The sequence below is a fragment of the Coloeus monedula genome (assembly GCF_965178545.1).
Source record: "Coloeus monedula genome assembly, chromosome: 7".
NCBI classification, from domain to species: domain Eukaryota; kingdom Metazoa; phylum Chordata; class Aves; order Passeriformes; family Corvidae; genus Coloeus; species Coloeus monedula.
In genome coordinates, this window is record NC_138787.1 from 3,335,129 (window position 1) to 3,350,467 (window position 15,339).

At 36.1% G+C, this 15,339-nt stretch overlaps 1 protein-coding gene across 1 annotated transcript in view; it reads right to left on the bottom strand.

The window, feature by feature from the left end:
• SPAG16 (sperm associated antigen 16) overlaps positions 1 to 15,339 on the bottom strand; it is a gene marked incomplete at both ends in the record, with an annotated part of 363,061 nt that overhangs the window by 346,132 nt on the left and 1,590 nt on the right. Inside the window, 4 exons of the mRNA XM_082285233.1 lie at positions 4,567 to 4,704; positions 8,774 to 8,901; positions 13,532 to 13,630; positions 14,063 to 14,159. Coding sequence (XP_082141359.1) covers positions 4,567 to 4,704; positions 8,774 to 8,901; positions 13,532 to 13,630; positions 14,063 to 14,159 — 462 coding nt within the window. The remainder of the gene's footprint in view (positions 1 to 4,566; positions 4,705 to 8,773; positions 8,902 to 13,531; positions 13,631 to 14,062; positions 14,160 to 15,339) is intronic.

Sequence of the window (15,339 nt, forward strand, 5' to 3'; positions counted from 1 at the left end):
TTACCTACACAAACTACCATACTGACACATGTACATTGGTGCTTGCAGCAGAGGCCTGAAGGAGAGCCCAGCGAATTAATGCCAGCAGCTTTCAGTGAAAGCTGGCAGGGCCATGGACCCAGGCAGGGCTGCCCCTCCCACTGGAGCCCCAGGCACACACATCACGCTGTGTGCACAAACACCACGAGCTGGGAAACAGAGAAACTCGGGATATTGGTATGGGATACAAAGCCCACATTAATTATTCTGCTCAGGCTTCTACAAACATTCGAGAGGTAAATGAATCAGTGGTCTCAGGACAGTTCTGGGAAACAACTCTCTCACGACACCACACTCAAAATCTGACTTGCCATAAAGACCTTGAATGCAAACCCTGGCCCTTCAGAGCTCAGCAGATGGCTTGTTCTGAGCATAAAAAATGTTTCTACAGCCAGAGAAAAGCTAATATTCATTTCTTTTAGGGAAGATATATGTCAAAGTCTGCAGGTCTCTCCGTTTAAACTTTTCTCAAGCAAGTACTTCTGTTAGAATAGCAGAATAGGACAGGGTGCCACAAACCCAAGTAGGGATTTTCAGAGTCAAGTTACATGCCCTGATCCCATTGAATTTAGGTGGGACTACATCCCCCAAGATGCTGCAAGTTGTAGCCCTAACATTTTAATTGAAATAAAGACAGTTTTAGAAAACATGTACTTTCAGGCTTTTACTCTAATCTAGTTTACATGGCTCTTAGCAGCAAAGATGCTAAATGCACCATATAATTAAACAGCTGCATTTAAATGTGGTGCACAACACAAAAAGTATGCACTTTATTTTTTCCATGGTGCAAGTGGAAAAATATGTGCAGGAATAGATTTTGGTACAGAAAGACGAGATGAACTGAGAATTTTTTTGCTAATGTTGTCACTAACAAAAATAATAAATATGACTTCCAGGATTACTTTATATTTTGACCATTACTTTGGCTGTAAGCTGGCTGTGTATTTGTGAGCATGCTTCCAAAAGGGACAGAGGGGTACCTGCAAATGTTTACACTTCCTAACTGATGCTGTGAACTCAACTACAAACCTCAGGCAAAAGCCTGACACAACTTTCATTCCATCTACATAAGAAACTCCTAAACATTTGAAGAGCTTTTAAATACCACAGTTCACAGTCCCTGTGACCAACACCATCTTAAACCTGAAACAACATTTGTCTGACTGCATGTTTAAATAAATAGACAACAGACAGAATGTGGCCATAGGAAAACACAAAAATATCTGGTATTCAAACTATTTTATATCATAAAATAGGAAGAATTTAACATGGCTATGAAATTGCAATCTATTTTCAATTCAGAAAAATGTTGCTATAACATTACGTGCCCAGACACTACTGAAGATGATGAAAGAGAATTAACTAGTCTTGTTTAACAGTTAACTATTTTCAGTGGTTTTTTACAAATTTTTCCTGCATATTGGAAGGAAAGCCCATGCTTCCATTAGGGAAGCAATCAGCAGATAACAACATCCCTTAGCAACCAACTGGGGCTCAACTGTAGCCTTCAAGATAAAAGAAGGGGAGCACATTTGAGGTACCCTTTAACTAGAGTCACATGGCAAACCAATGTAAAATTGGTTTTGCTTTCTATCACCACACAATAGTCACTTTTAGAAATCATTTAAATAAAGATTAGTAGTGTACCTAAACCTTAAGGTAATAACTATACTTAGTTTTGGAGTAAAAGGATTATGCCGAAATTTATTTCTTTTAATGTCTGCAGAGACATCAAGATGCCTTCAGACATTGCACAAGCTATAAAAAATACATGCTCACTATACAGAGGAAATGCAGCTAACTGTAATTTTCTCTTTAAACACAGAAACACCACAGTGAAATCTAACCAACAGCCTGCAATCTCCTCGATCTGCCCCCCTGCTTGCATGCAATCATGTAAATACTGTATTAAAATACCCAAAATACAATTACAGTTAGCTTCTAGACACTAAATGTCTTCCACCAATTGCTAAACAACATTAAAGCTGGAGGTAATTGGTTTACAGTCATTTATCCTGGGCCCCCATACTGCGTAAGTCCCAAATAACATCTCTTTTCTGCAAGATGGCCATCAGGACTACCAAGCTCAGAAATACCAAATGTAATTAAAAGCTTTCCTCAAGCACATTTCAGAGCACTGTAGCTCTCAATCAATGTTTTCTGACTAAACCACAGAGCAAAAGACAGGACTTTCCTTGCTCCCACACCCTTGCTTTCTAACCAGCCAAATCAGCATTTCTCCAGTGCTCTCAGGCATTCTGCTTTCTGAGTCATTCTTTCTGAAAACCTGAAAACTCACATTGTCCTCCAGGTAATTTTAGCTCCTGCTGGAATATTTACTTTACTACAGCAAAGGCAGTGGTTCAAGTTACTGAATATATGAACAAGAAAAAATGCTGTTAACAGTCACTACACTAAATGGATTTAGTATAAAGTATTATGACCAGGGTTTATCCAAAAGACGTAAAAGAACACTGTAGCCCGCGGTAAGTACAGCAAAAATGCTCAGTTTCACACATTTCAATTATTTCAGAAACAGTACTGCTTTAATTCATAGATTATTCAAAACAATTTATATGAACTGAATGTCACAAATGCTGAACTTTTAACATTAGTACCAGTGAAATCTTTGAAAGCTATTTGAAATGAAAAGGCTGAAAAGTGCAGTAGTGACAAACTACTGTTAGCACAGACTTACACCTGCCTATACAGCATTCCAGCAATAGCTGACAAACTATGGAAAGAAAGCTCTCCCTGCAAGTGGACAAACGTGGGGGTCTGGTTTCAGCAGTGTTTTAACAAGGCACGTGTGGAGTACCTGCAGCATGGAACAGGCAATGCCAGTGAACAAGATGTGGTCACACAGAATTTGTGTCACACACTGACACAAAGAACTGCCCTGAATCTCAGTGCCCTCTCTGGAACACCAAACCAGTGATGTGACCCATTTGTTTGCCACCAGAGTGTTGCTACTTTAGGTTCCAACAAACACCAGAATGCAAAAAAGCATGTTGGGACTTTCATTTAACAGAGAGCGTGCAGCAACCCAATATACTAGCACCTTTTCCCTCTCCTGCTTGCTCCCTGTTGCACATTATCATGTCATCTTTCAGACTTCTACTCAGACAGCTGCTATAAAAACTTTTCTGGCACCCCATGGAGTAAAAAGATATTCTTAATGAAAAAAACCCAGCTTATTCAGACCATGGTGAAACGAGTTTGAGCTTTATATTGTTAAATAATCATGTAGCAATACAACGAACCCAGGAAAACTCTTACCGAGTCATAATCCACTCAGATTATTTTGTTAGAGCATGTTCTGCTACATACAGGGGGTGAAGAGGGGAAGGAAGAGAGAAAAGAGGTGGGGAAAAAAGAAAATAAAGCTCATTGAAATTACTACTGTCAAGGATAAATTTCATGAGGGCCACATTTTGTCCTTCCTTCTTTTACTCTGCATTGCTGCTTCTTACTCTCCCCCACTCATATGAGACACAATCTTTGAGTACCCATTGTCCAAAGAAGCTGCAGATTAAAAAAGGAAATGTTTTCTCTATGGTCTGCCTCAGTGCATCGTTATATTTAGACTACGCAATATCTGACTTGACTGTTGCCACTGTTTATTAAACTACTTGACTGTGGCCAATTAATTCCTTAATTTAAAATGTAATAAATCATTAAAATCAGAAAATAATTTAATTACCATTATCAGCAGAAATTATTATTAAACATCTGAATAGGTTTTTTTTTTCACAGAAAGGAACAACCTAAATGAAAATTAGCAACTTGAGCAATTCTGAGGAAAATCAAAGAGATGGAATTAACTTTACAGCTCCATGTTTTAAAACCACACAATGGCAAATCTGAAGTGAGTGCATCATTAAGTCTCACGGTACATTCTCAATGAATAACACATGTGCAAACACACCATTCTCCAGAAAACGCCATGTGACGTGCGGTTCATTACCACATCTCTCCATTTTATAGGCTAAATATTTTAACTCCCATAACTGAAGTACTGCAGGCTTGTGAAATAAACTACCACAACGTACACGAATGTAATCAATGATGGTAATTTACACTGACACACCATTACCACCAAGCCCAGAGTGACAGATTCTTTGTAATTAAAAAAATGAAGAATAAACTTATAGTGATTTTTTTTCCCCTATGCTGAAGGTTTGTGGTAGCTGTAATTTATAGTACTGTAATACAAAATGCACATAACGATTTATTTTTTAGTTCTACATATTAGACTCACACAATTCTCTGTAGTAATTTGTTATGATTACGGGATATTGAAAATTATTTTTAGCCTAGTAAATACAAATAAAAGAAATTAAGATTTACATTTCTAACAGAACTCAGAGAAACTTGAACTTTAATTATAAATGTCATCTAGAAGTAAAAGTCTGTGCAGCCAGCATAAAAAACAGGAACTTCCTATTTTTCACTAAGTACTTGTGTTTACTTTATCTGGCCTTTTACTACCATATATAAAAGCTTCAAAAAAACCAAGCAACATACTCAACAGAGCGTTTGTAGTTCTCCAGATCTTTCTTCAAGCTCAGATTCTCAGTCTCGAGTTGCTGGTTGCGGGTGTACACGTCTGGAACCAGCCCAGCATCATCAACGGTGAGCACACCTCTCTCAATGAGTTCATACCTGGTAGAAAAGAAACAGATTTATTTTATTTATTTTATTCCATGTTTCCATTTCCTCACTTCCCTCATGCTTTCCTTCTCATGCTACCATTTACCTAAACTAGAATCACAGTGATATTTATCATCTTGAAGCATTTACCTTCTATGATCATTAAGAATTCACAGCACACTGTTCTATTCTACTGCTTTTCATTCTAAAATGTGTATTGTTCATAATAGTCAACACATATAGTACTTCATATTGAACAATTTTCTTCCTTCCTTTCTTCTAAATAGCTTAATTAAATGGCAGAAACAAATATTCTTGTTCAAATAGCATTTGTACATACTCAGTCCTTTTTATCTCACATGCTCAAATATATCAAGATTTTTTTTTTTTTGAGGACCCAAATAAGCTGCAGATAATAAGGATGAATGATTCTGAGCCATCTTCAACAAGGAATAGAGAGCTCACCTAGGGAAATTTCCTCATTCCTTCCTGTTTATTTTCCCTATCCTTACTTAATTGTATTTACCAATATTTATTTACCTATTTTACCAGCCCTGAGAACACTTGATTCCGTGATGTAGAAGGCTGAAGGTTGTTTTAGTTAAATACTTGCACAGACTGACTTGGATTTTAAGAAGAATGTAAAGCAGCCTGGAATGCTGGGTAGCATCCCAGGAACCTCTACAGTCCCAGTAATAACATCTACTCATCCAGTATCCTATTTTAGGACTACCCACCTTTTGGTGCTTTGTCAGTAAAACCTGAGAATACAGTATAGACAGAAGAGTGAGACCTCAGCCATGACATCAGCTCACCAGAAGCTGAATGGAGTTGTAACTAACTTAAATCAGCTAAAAACCATAACCCCACAAGCACCTTCCCTGATGGGAAGATGTTCTGGGTGGGAGCTCCCTAGAAGGCGAGATATGAACATTATTTGCCTTTTCAGGTGAAAAATATATTGAATCTGTGCATTGTTTTGTTTCCAAGTAATAAGGAAGTATGAAAAGAATAGAAGTAAATAGAAATAAAAATCATAATAAACACTATCTCCCACACATGGATACAAGCAGCAGATCTGAAACCTGAAGACAGTAATCACCAATATCATTCATCAGTAATCATGTTGCAGAAACAAAAAGTATTTCTCAAATAAAAGCAACCTTTGCTGAACATCATCCAAAAAACTTAAGGGGAATATTAGTAGCTCTGTCCAAATGACTTCCTACAGTCAGCTACGTATTTGCATTCTGAGGATACTTCTTGGAATACTCATCCCTATGAATTAAGCTGTCACATTCACCACCAGTAGATGAAAGGTTTTTGAAAAATTCATCTGAACATGTCCACAATAACATTCATTCTATCACCACCTTGTTTTCTTAATTACTCTAAGAACAGGCTTTAACACTAAGAAAGAAGCTTAGGGATTTTTTTTCTTTCCTCCAAAGTGACTGATGCACAGATACAATTCCTATCAAAAATATTGCAAATAAGGAGACCTTCATGGCAGAAAATCACAACTCTGTGTACTCCTTTACTTGCTGGAAGTGTTTCTCCACTGAATGCCCTAACTACACTTCATGAAAACGATCAAACATCTGCACAAAGACTCATCAAACAAGGATAACTGATGAACCTCAACTCCAGCAGAGCTAAAAACTCTGAAAGACAATTTGCACGAAACACAATTAATACCAATAAATCCACTACACCCTTTTCTAAGAACAGTACTAAAAATGAATGTTTTTTGTACATGTAGCAGAAATGGAAAACCACACAACAAATTGCACTGAGAAATCTCATTATCTTTCATCAACCTGGTCCTGTAAATCTCATAGACCTCCTCCATACTGAGCTGACTGCCGAAGAGCTGCTCTTCTCAATTCTTTCATTACAGATGGAAATTAAATTAGTTCCATGCACACACAGGTATTTTACTAAGCTTTTCAGACCTACTGAGTTGTAATTCTTAAATCACTATTAAAAATTAACCAAGAATCTGGAAACCTAAGGAACAGATGGTTAACTATGATTTTGCCATCAAAGCCCAGTGCAGACTGACTGAAAATAATAAATTATTATTATATACTTTACATTATAGCTCCTAGAAACTGAATTCCAAAGGAATCAAGTTGCAGAGATGCTCTGCAATAAACTGATAGCTCAGGATGACCTGGGCTCTTGGGCATTAGGAGGGAAGAGACTGGCAGATGCAGGAATTTACAGCTGATCAGCCTCTGCACTTCATACTTAAAAGCTGCCAATCCAGTATCTTCAATAAACAACGAAAGTGCTGTCAAATCTTGTATAACAAATGGATGGAAATTTTAATGGAAAATTAGATATTCAAAAAATAATTTAACTGTAAAGTTCATTAAAGTATAATTGGAATAAAAATTTTATGTGCAAAACCCCCTAAATAATTAAAGGAAAAAAATCACTACAACTGTTACAAAATTATTCACTACCTCATTGAAAAATAAGGGATTTGGCATAAAATAAACCATAATCAAATCACGGCATTTTATACAGCTGGATAGAATAACAGTGTTTTCCCAAACTCCAAAATAAACACAGATAATTTGGTCCAATTTAAGTGACCTTTAGATTTCAGACAGACAATAATTTCAAAGCCAGCCTTTTGATAAATTTTCTCTACGTTAATTAATTTCTCATTTTAAATTCCATTAGTACTTGGATCACCACAGCATGAGAGCAAGAGTGTCGTCCCAATACATAATGAGGAACCCGAGTACACTAATCTGCTCTCACTTTCATTAATATTGTAAATTATCCATTTCAAACCAACATGAAACATTTTGAAATAAGGTATTAATGCAGAAAGTCTCTATACAGTAAGATTAGATACTGACGTGCTGAGCTCATTTGTAAAGCTACTGAAATTAAAAGTACTACTTACAGAGAAAAAAATATATGTACGGCTAAGAATTCAAAAGATAGGGCCTGTTAAATCCTGCACTTTCTGTTAAAAAGCAATCTGAATTTTGCCACTGATATAAATTCAGACTCTAAGTGCTTCAAAGAAAGCTGTAGCTTCATAAAAAGGTCACTATTTATATCTGTCTAGTGTTAATTATCTTTTAGCATAAAAACTATTAGACTTCAAGCTTAATGCTATTCGTATCAGTTCTTTTGTTGAGAAAGAATACAGAACTGAAGTGCTCCTTCTCCAAGGAATCATTTAAGTCCATCGTTATGCTATCAAAAAGCAGATCATTATTAATTCCAAAGGCAATGCCTGATTGATGAGTAAGACCAGAGCTTTGCAAATGACAGCACAGATTCCACACCTGAGAATACATCTAAGAAAATTTAAAAGCTTCAAAGCTTTTGTATGAAAAAGTAAGATGTTTCTAACTTTTTCTAATTTTCAAATTTTGCAATTTCAAATTATGCAATTTTATTTAAAAAAACCCTCTGAACTTCTCATGTTTGAAACTGAGAACAAGGTTAATTAAAGAGGGGTGTTTCCACTTTTCAGAATTTCTCCAACATAATCCGCTTATTCAAAGCAAGCCTGTAACTTCATGTATTTCAACAGAACTTTATGGCAAGTGTCATCTTTTGCTCCAAAGTAATTCAGCTTTCCTCCAAAGCTTTGCAGAATTCCTAACATATAGTTTTTAATCAATATTTTTAAAAGTATACATCCTGAAGGATGTATGAAAAGAGTGGTGTATTTAATCAAAGCTGCACCTTTAAACTTCTGCATAAAGCATGGACAAAATCCCTGCAATCTACAAAAGCTTTGGAAAAAGAAGATAGTAACAGCTCAAGAGATTATTCTTCTGATTACTGTATAAGCTAAATCTTAAAAAATAAAAACCACCCGTATTTACCAACTGCTGTACCAAAAATTGCAAAGTAATAAATATTCTGATTATTCTATTTAAACAAGGGTTTGCATCCTCATTCTCACCAGTTTGTTAAAAAACTACATATTTAAGAATGACTTGTACTCAGGAGAGTATTCTGAAAAAATATCCTGAAACACCAAAAATACTTGAATCCTGAGCACCTAATTCCCAAAGTAACATGGTCACTTAAATTATTTTACCATTCAGTCTGGAAGCAGTCAAGGGTTCTAGACATTCCCAGTCTGTCCAGAAAATTGCAGAAGAAGTCATCCATTGCTTCACGTATTTCTGAAACTGATTTCCCAGAAGTCAGAACCGACTGCGAAGCCTGAAATTAAATTTTGATAACTGTTCAACTTACAAGAGAAATGCCATTATCATACTTTCATTTCTGAAGTCATCTGAAGTCACACCTCCTAGAGTACCGCTGAATGTTTCCCTTGTCTTTATTGATCAGATGTGTAACCAGTGATCCTTCTAATGGCAAGGTTTGTGAAAGGTTATAAAGTAATAACTCAAACCCCACCTTATTTAAGCAGGTATTCCAAACCTGACACCATCTGGTAGAGACTTGAAAGTATTAAAACTGATGGACGATCTTTTTAACCAGAGAGAAAAAGGAGTCCTTACCTAATGAAAAATGTAGCAGTCCAGTGTGCCAGTATGGCTTGTTATGCTTTTTGTAATGGTGCATGCAGTGGAGGGACAGACAGAACCTCATCTCCATCACCTGATCCCTTAGGAATAAGCCTCACAAAGATCAAGCGTCCCTTTCCTTTCAGCGTGCTCTGAAGGAAGCTGCCAGACAACACTGCTACAAGTGTTAGCAGAAGACAGATGGTGCACCAGGGCTTCATGTACAGCTCCCCCAGTGCCACCCAGACAGACAGCTCTGCAGAGAAGGTCAGCTCATGGGGCAAGCACATTGCCAAATGAAGAATAAAAACAGAACAGAGCAATCCTACTACAAAGAAAAACAAAAAAAACCTTTCACAGCTTTCTGACGCAATGCAAATCTCTTCCCTGCACCCAACCCCATTCAGCCCACTCAGCTCACAGTTCAGTGTTTAGCTCTCCTACAGAGAATTCAACATGCAAGGAGGTACGGAAAAAAAGGAAAATATGACCCAGACTGAGACTACTCCCCCCAAAAAAGCATTTAAAGACAATGAGATGAGAGAGACTGCCACAACTCAGCAGCCAAGGAGGTGGCCTTATTTCACTCAGATATCAAATGGATTGCAGTGACTTGACATACCTAAATATGAGGGTCTTGGCTTTTGGGAACTCCACACGGGCACAGTGCCACAATGGACCTGCTCAACAATGCATGACAAGCTACTGCACTGCACATGCCTTTTGGCGAGAGATTATAAAAATACCACAAAACTGAAAAAAAACCACTGAGATTTATTAAGCCATGCTAAAGACTGTGACTGCAAATCATTTCCTCCACCCATTTATTAAAGAATCTTTAAGGCCAGGGATTTCTGATAACTCCATTCATTTATGGCTTATTCATGCCCTTAGTGGCAGCTCTCTCACCACGAGTGCATAAATTACCTGGAGATAAAGGCATTTCTCTCAATAAAATAAAACCACTGGAAAAATCTCTTGGCCATTTTGTGTAACACGGAAAATGTTGTCTTCAATCCAAGCAGCCTACCTAATATAACCAGAAAGAACTGCACATGTCTGATGGAGGCCATGTAACAAGGCTTTATGACTAACACAATATGCCAAGTGCAATGCAATATTTAGCATATTTTCATTACTAGAGCTCCAGTACATCAGGCAGGTCTATTTTCTAATTGTGATAATGCAAGAACCAAAGGGTACATGGGCAGACATGCAGCTGCATCCCTCGGCTTGCTTCTTTTCTTTACTCCAAGTGAGGCAAACATCTAATATTGTTGCTTGTAGCTTTCCAAACACATCTATAAAACCAGTCTTCGGAAGAAGTGACACAGCTTGATTCCCTCAATAAATGGAAATATGATAAGAATTCATTTCATCCGTGCAGAAAAGAATTTATTAGCGAGATACCAGCTCTGAGCATCATTCCAGGAACCAAAGCTCGAGCAGGGAACAATATAGGGAGAAATTAATTCAATCTAACAGGCACAGAATCACAACAGGGCCTCAAGAAATCAGAACTGAATTCCCAGCTCTTTCCCAGGCTTTGGGAGCGATATTAGGCCAGCCACTTGCCTCAGCTTCATTGTAACCATGGATGACTACCAGTAGAATGGCGTAACAAGAATTTTGTTGTATGCATTTGCTTGTTTGGAAATGAGGAAAATACCATCAACTAACATGATGCAAACAGACATCCTATAGCAGTTCTATGGACGAAACCATCTTATTAAAAGAGCCTGACCATGGAGTCAAAAGAAATTAAATATCTGCTTTGTTAAGTATTTCTTTGTGTTAATTAAAATACTCAAAACACTGTGAGTGTAAAGATTATAAATATAGCCAGTAAAATAAATTAATTACTAAGAGCTTAACCTTAGGAACTTCCACAACACTCCTGAGAATTTCCGTCCTTGCAAGAACTTCTGTCCAATGAAGAAATATGAACACCAAATAAATTCATAATTTCTCTAGAAAACAAGGTAAAATGTTCTTGAAAAACTTACTAAATTTAAGAAGAATATAAAAAGGGAATTCAAGGATTTTAACGTGTTCAAGCAAACTGAAAATCACGCATACATAAATTGCAACATTACTGAATGTCAATGTTACTTCAGATTATCATTTAAAATATTAAGAAGACAAAGAACCTTGAAGGAAAGTCTAAGAGCTGTAACTACTGAAGAAAGTTTTTCAGCCAGCTTTCATCTATGTGTGGGTTTCCAGTTCTGCATCCTTTTCCTACGGTCCCTATCAGCTGGATCATTTCTTCCATATGCAGAATACTTTTTGCTTGTGTTGAAAAATAATTTATATTACCTAAAAATGTCTCAGAAAAGAAGAAAACCAGAAAAAAAAAAAAAAAAAAGAGAGAGAGATGTGCTTAAGAAGGACAAATGATGTTACTCAACTTAGAAACTCTGGATAGTTTTAGTATCTGCAATTGGAAAATACCAAATTTGTAATTTTTTTTTGATGATCCCTGATCTGTGCCTTTTCTATATAATTTATCAAACATAAAGATTTATTTGCACCTAGCAATGAAATGAAACTTTCAACATGGGATTATGTACACAAGTAAACAGCAAGTTGAGCAGCAAATACACACTATCACTTAAAACTATCATCCAGGATATGGTTATTACATAAATTAATTTATTTTAACCAAGATTACAAGCTAATAATTTTTAAAAATGGGTCAATTATTTATCATGTGAAGAAGACAACCTTCTATTTTGCTTCCCAGCTCAGAGTTTGGATGTTGATTCAATATTAATTTACAGGAAGCAGTGCTTCTAACTCAGGTCACCAGAAGCACATGGCTTTTGCAGGGAATAAGTATCAAACAATTGAGTCTGTGAACCTCACAAAATATACAGTAAATCGTTATCAAAGCTGTCAGGGAACTAGCAAGTGTATTAGAACATTTCTCTATCCATGTCTTTCTGTCCAAAGGATGAAAACATTACTTCAGTTTCAAAATTATGGAAAAAATGAAGCCTCCAAATAACAAATCAAGCAGAAAGAAGGCAGACAACTCTTAGCATAAGCTTAAAATCAAAGAGAATTTGAGTTTAAGCACACATTCTCTGCCAGTTGTAAGGAAAGGTAACAGTTTCTTCAGTTTGATTTACTGGGATAGACATTAACATACTGTCTCCTACCACTCCAAGTTCAACAATCAATGAAGAGGTAAAAGATTATTTAAGTACAGCACTGTCAAAAGATCCATAGGTTAAAAATACTCTCCCTTTTTTCACTTTCTATTTTAACATCAACTCCCCCAGTAAAACAATCATAACCTCAGCTATCCCTAAGGAACATGAAGAATTTCCACTACTTCCTTAGCATTAAGCATTTGCCATCTCAAACACTTCTGTGATCTCTCCCTTAATTTTCTGGCATATTCAGTTTTAATACACATAAAGCTCCGGTACTGTCAGTTTCCACACTAAGTTTGATCTAAAATACAAAACTGATCTGTTGATAAGCACAAGTGCAGAAGAAAATGCACATTTTCCCTCCATTTCGAGGTTAAGTATCATTCACATCATCTTTTCACTATTAATCATTTACTTTTGCAAAACAAAGACTATGACTGTACCTTCTGATGAGGCTACAAGATAGTGTTGATGCTGGAAACACAGCGAGGAAAAGCACTTTTCCATTAGATTGTTAAAAACAAGTAAATTCAGGTAAATCCTATTTTGAAAAATGCAATACAACAATACGATTGTGTAACTCTAAGCTATTACACAACTGCTTTGAAAATAAACTGTAAATGTAAGCAATGTCAAAACTAATGGTGTGGAATGATTGATAATTTCATTAATAATTTAGTTTACCATAGTGTAACAGTCCATTCTTTATTTTCAATATATGAACAATCCCTTTTAGCAAAGTACTCAAACACAACCTTTTGTGGATGTTAAGCACATGCAACTTCTTTCCTGTGCCAGGGATCACACTCTCATTTAATCTGCTCAGATAAAGAACAAACTCTAAAATATGGATGCATTGCAGTAATATTACTGTATTTTAAATAATCTAGCTAAATGTTTGCTACGTGTGTTTGAAATATCAGGTTGTTTACAGAACATGAAATGAACACAAATTAAAGGAAGATGAAACCGAGGAAACCGAGGAAACATAAATTGTCTTTTCCACTATGGCATATGTTTACTCCTAGAACCTTGTAAGAAAATGAGAGACAATCTTTCCCATGCAAATATTTCATAATTAGTATAAATTATTGTGTGTAAATTTCAAGCCACTAATGCCAACTGAATTAGAGACCCTTAGAATGTTTAGGAAGCTCTTACTGAAATTTGGGCATCTTCACTCTGCTCTTGAATACTCTGCAACACTTTGGACAGATCATCATCATCTTCTTGAAGACTGAAATCATCATCTGTTGAAACCTGAATGAAATTATGTAAAGTTTCGTATCAACACATTTTAGACATCTTTCTTTCACAATACAACTGTTCCCACTCCCATTACAACTGCTGAAAATAATCCTCTCCTTGTTAAAATACCATTTTGCCATATTTAAATAGAAATCATATTACTGAAATATTTTTTATAAATAAGCTGAAATATCTAAATAGATGTTTTGTCTAAATAGAAATACTTATACCTTTAAAAAAGTATTTAATATTCAAATAAAGGTAATACACAACAATTCAACTAACACTAAATCTTCTCATGAATAGATATATGCCCTCTATCATCACTTTAAAGGAGATGCATGTCATTTCTCCTAGGATGTCTACGTGACTGATGAAGTAAAAAGAATGAAATGTGAACACTCTACCAAAATATATCAGAAGATTATCAATTTAGTAAGTTACCTCTTCATACTGATAATCATCTTTACAGTCATCTGTTATGGTCATGTCGGCAGGTTTAGTTAAGTTTGAAACAGCTGGTGCAAGTGAGGAGTTCCAACTTAGAAAAAAATACCATAAAATAACCATCTATAAATCTGTTGTCACCACCTCCACCCTTCTTCTTTTTGACTCAAGACTTTCAACTTTCAAGGTTTCCTTCAGCCTCGAGGTGAACAAGCCCAGTTTGGTGCACAGAGACAGAATTTAGGTATAAGTTTTTACAGCAGGTTTGATCACCATTAAAAACTGACTCATCAGATCTCAGAAGCCAAGCACTAATTCCAAATTTAATCAGCAGCTAAATTGTGCTCTCAGCCAACCATCAGTTTTGAGAGGGGTCTTTTTGCACTAGGATTTCCATAACTAGCTTCATGCTCTCAGAAAACAGCATTTTTTTAGCAAATTCAGATGTATGAGTTCAAACAGGAACACCTGAGGTCAAACCCGGAACACCACAGGGCCATTTACCAGAGCTGATACAAATGCCTTAATAATCACAACACAGTTACAATAAAAAGATGAGGAACTTTCAAAACATTGGAAATTATTTGGAAATTATCTACAGTTCCTTGAAATGCTTTAGAGTCAAACTTTTGATTAAACATAACTACAAACAAGTCTAAAATGAAAGCCAAATAAACATCTTTTCATCCACTAGCCTCACAGCCCATGAAAGAATAATGAAATGGTTTTAGCAGATGCAGTTGACAGTTTCCCTAGAAAATCAGTTAGCCTACAAGTGACCCATGTAAATAAACCAGGAATTAACTTCCAAAGAAAAGAAAAGCTGGAAATTCAGTACTTCACACACAGAGAAGAAGAAAAAAACCCAAGTTTTCCAGCTTTGCATCAAGTTGCCCAAATCTGAATTATTCTCCTAAAACCAGGCCTTTTGCCACAGTTTTCACAGCAAAATATACATGTAAAAGTACAAAATATAGGCTAAAGTATCATCTGCATTCAAGACCACAGCATCAGAAAAACTCAGACAAATTGTATCCATCTGGAAGACTAACAGCTGAACACCATAACCCCTGAAAAGTAATAAACTTTCAAAAACTGGGGATTTTTTTCTTCAATTTTCTATTGACCTGACTGTCCTTGTGATCCACTATGGTCTGAACTAATGTGTCATTGCAAACACTCTGCCCAGACTAAATTATTACTTAAAGAATCCTTCAGTCTTCCTTATTATTTTTTTTCTTCCAACTAGGTGCACTATAAAACAGATAAATTAA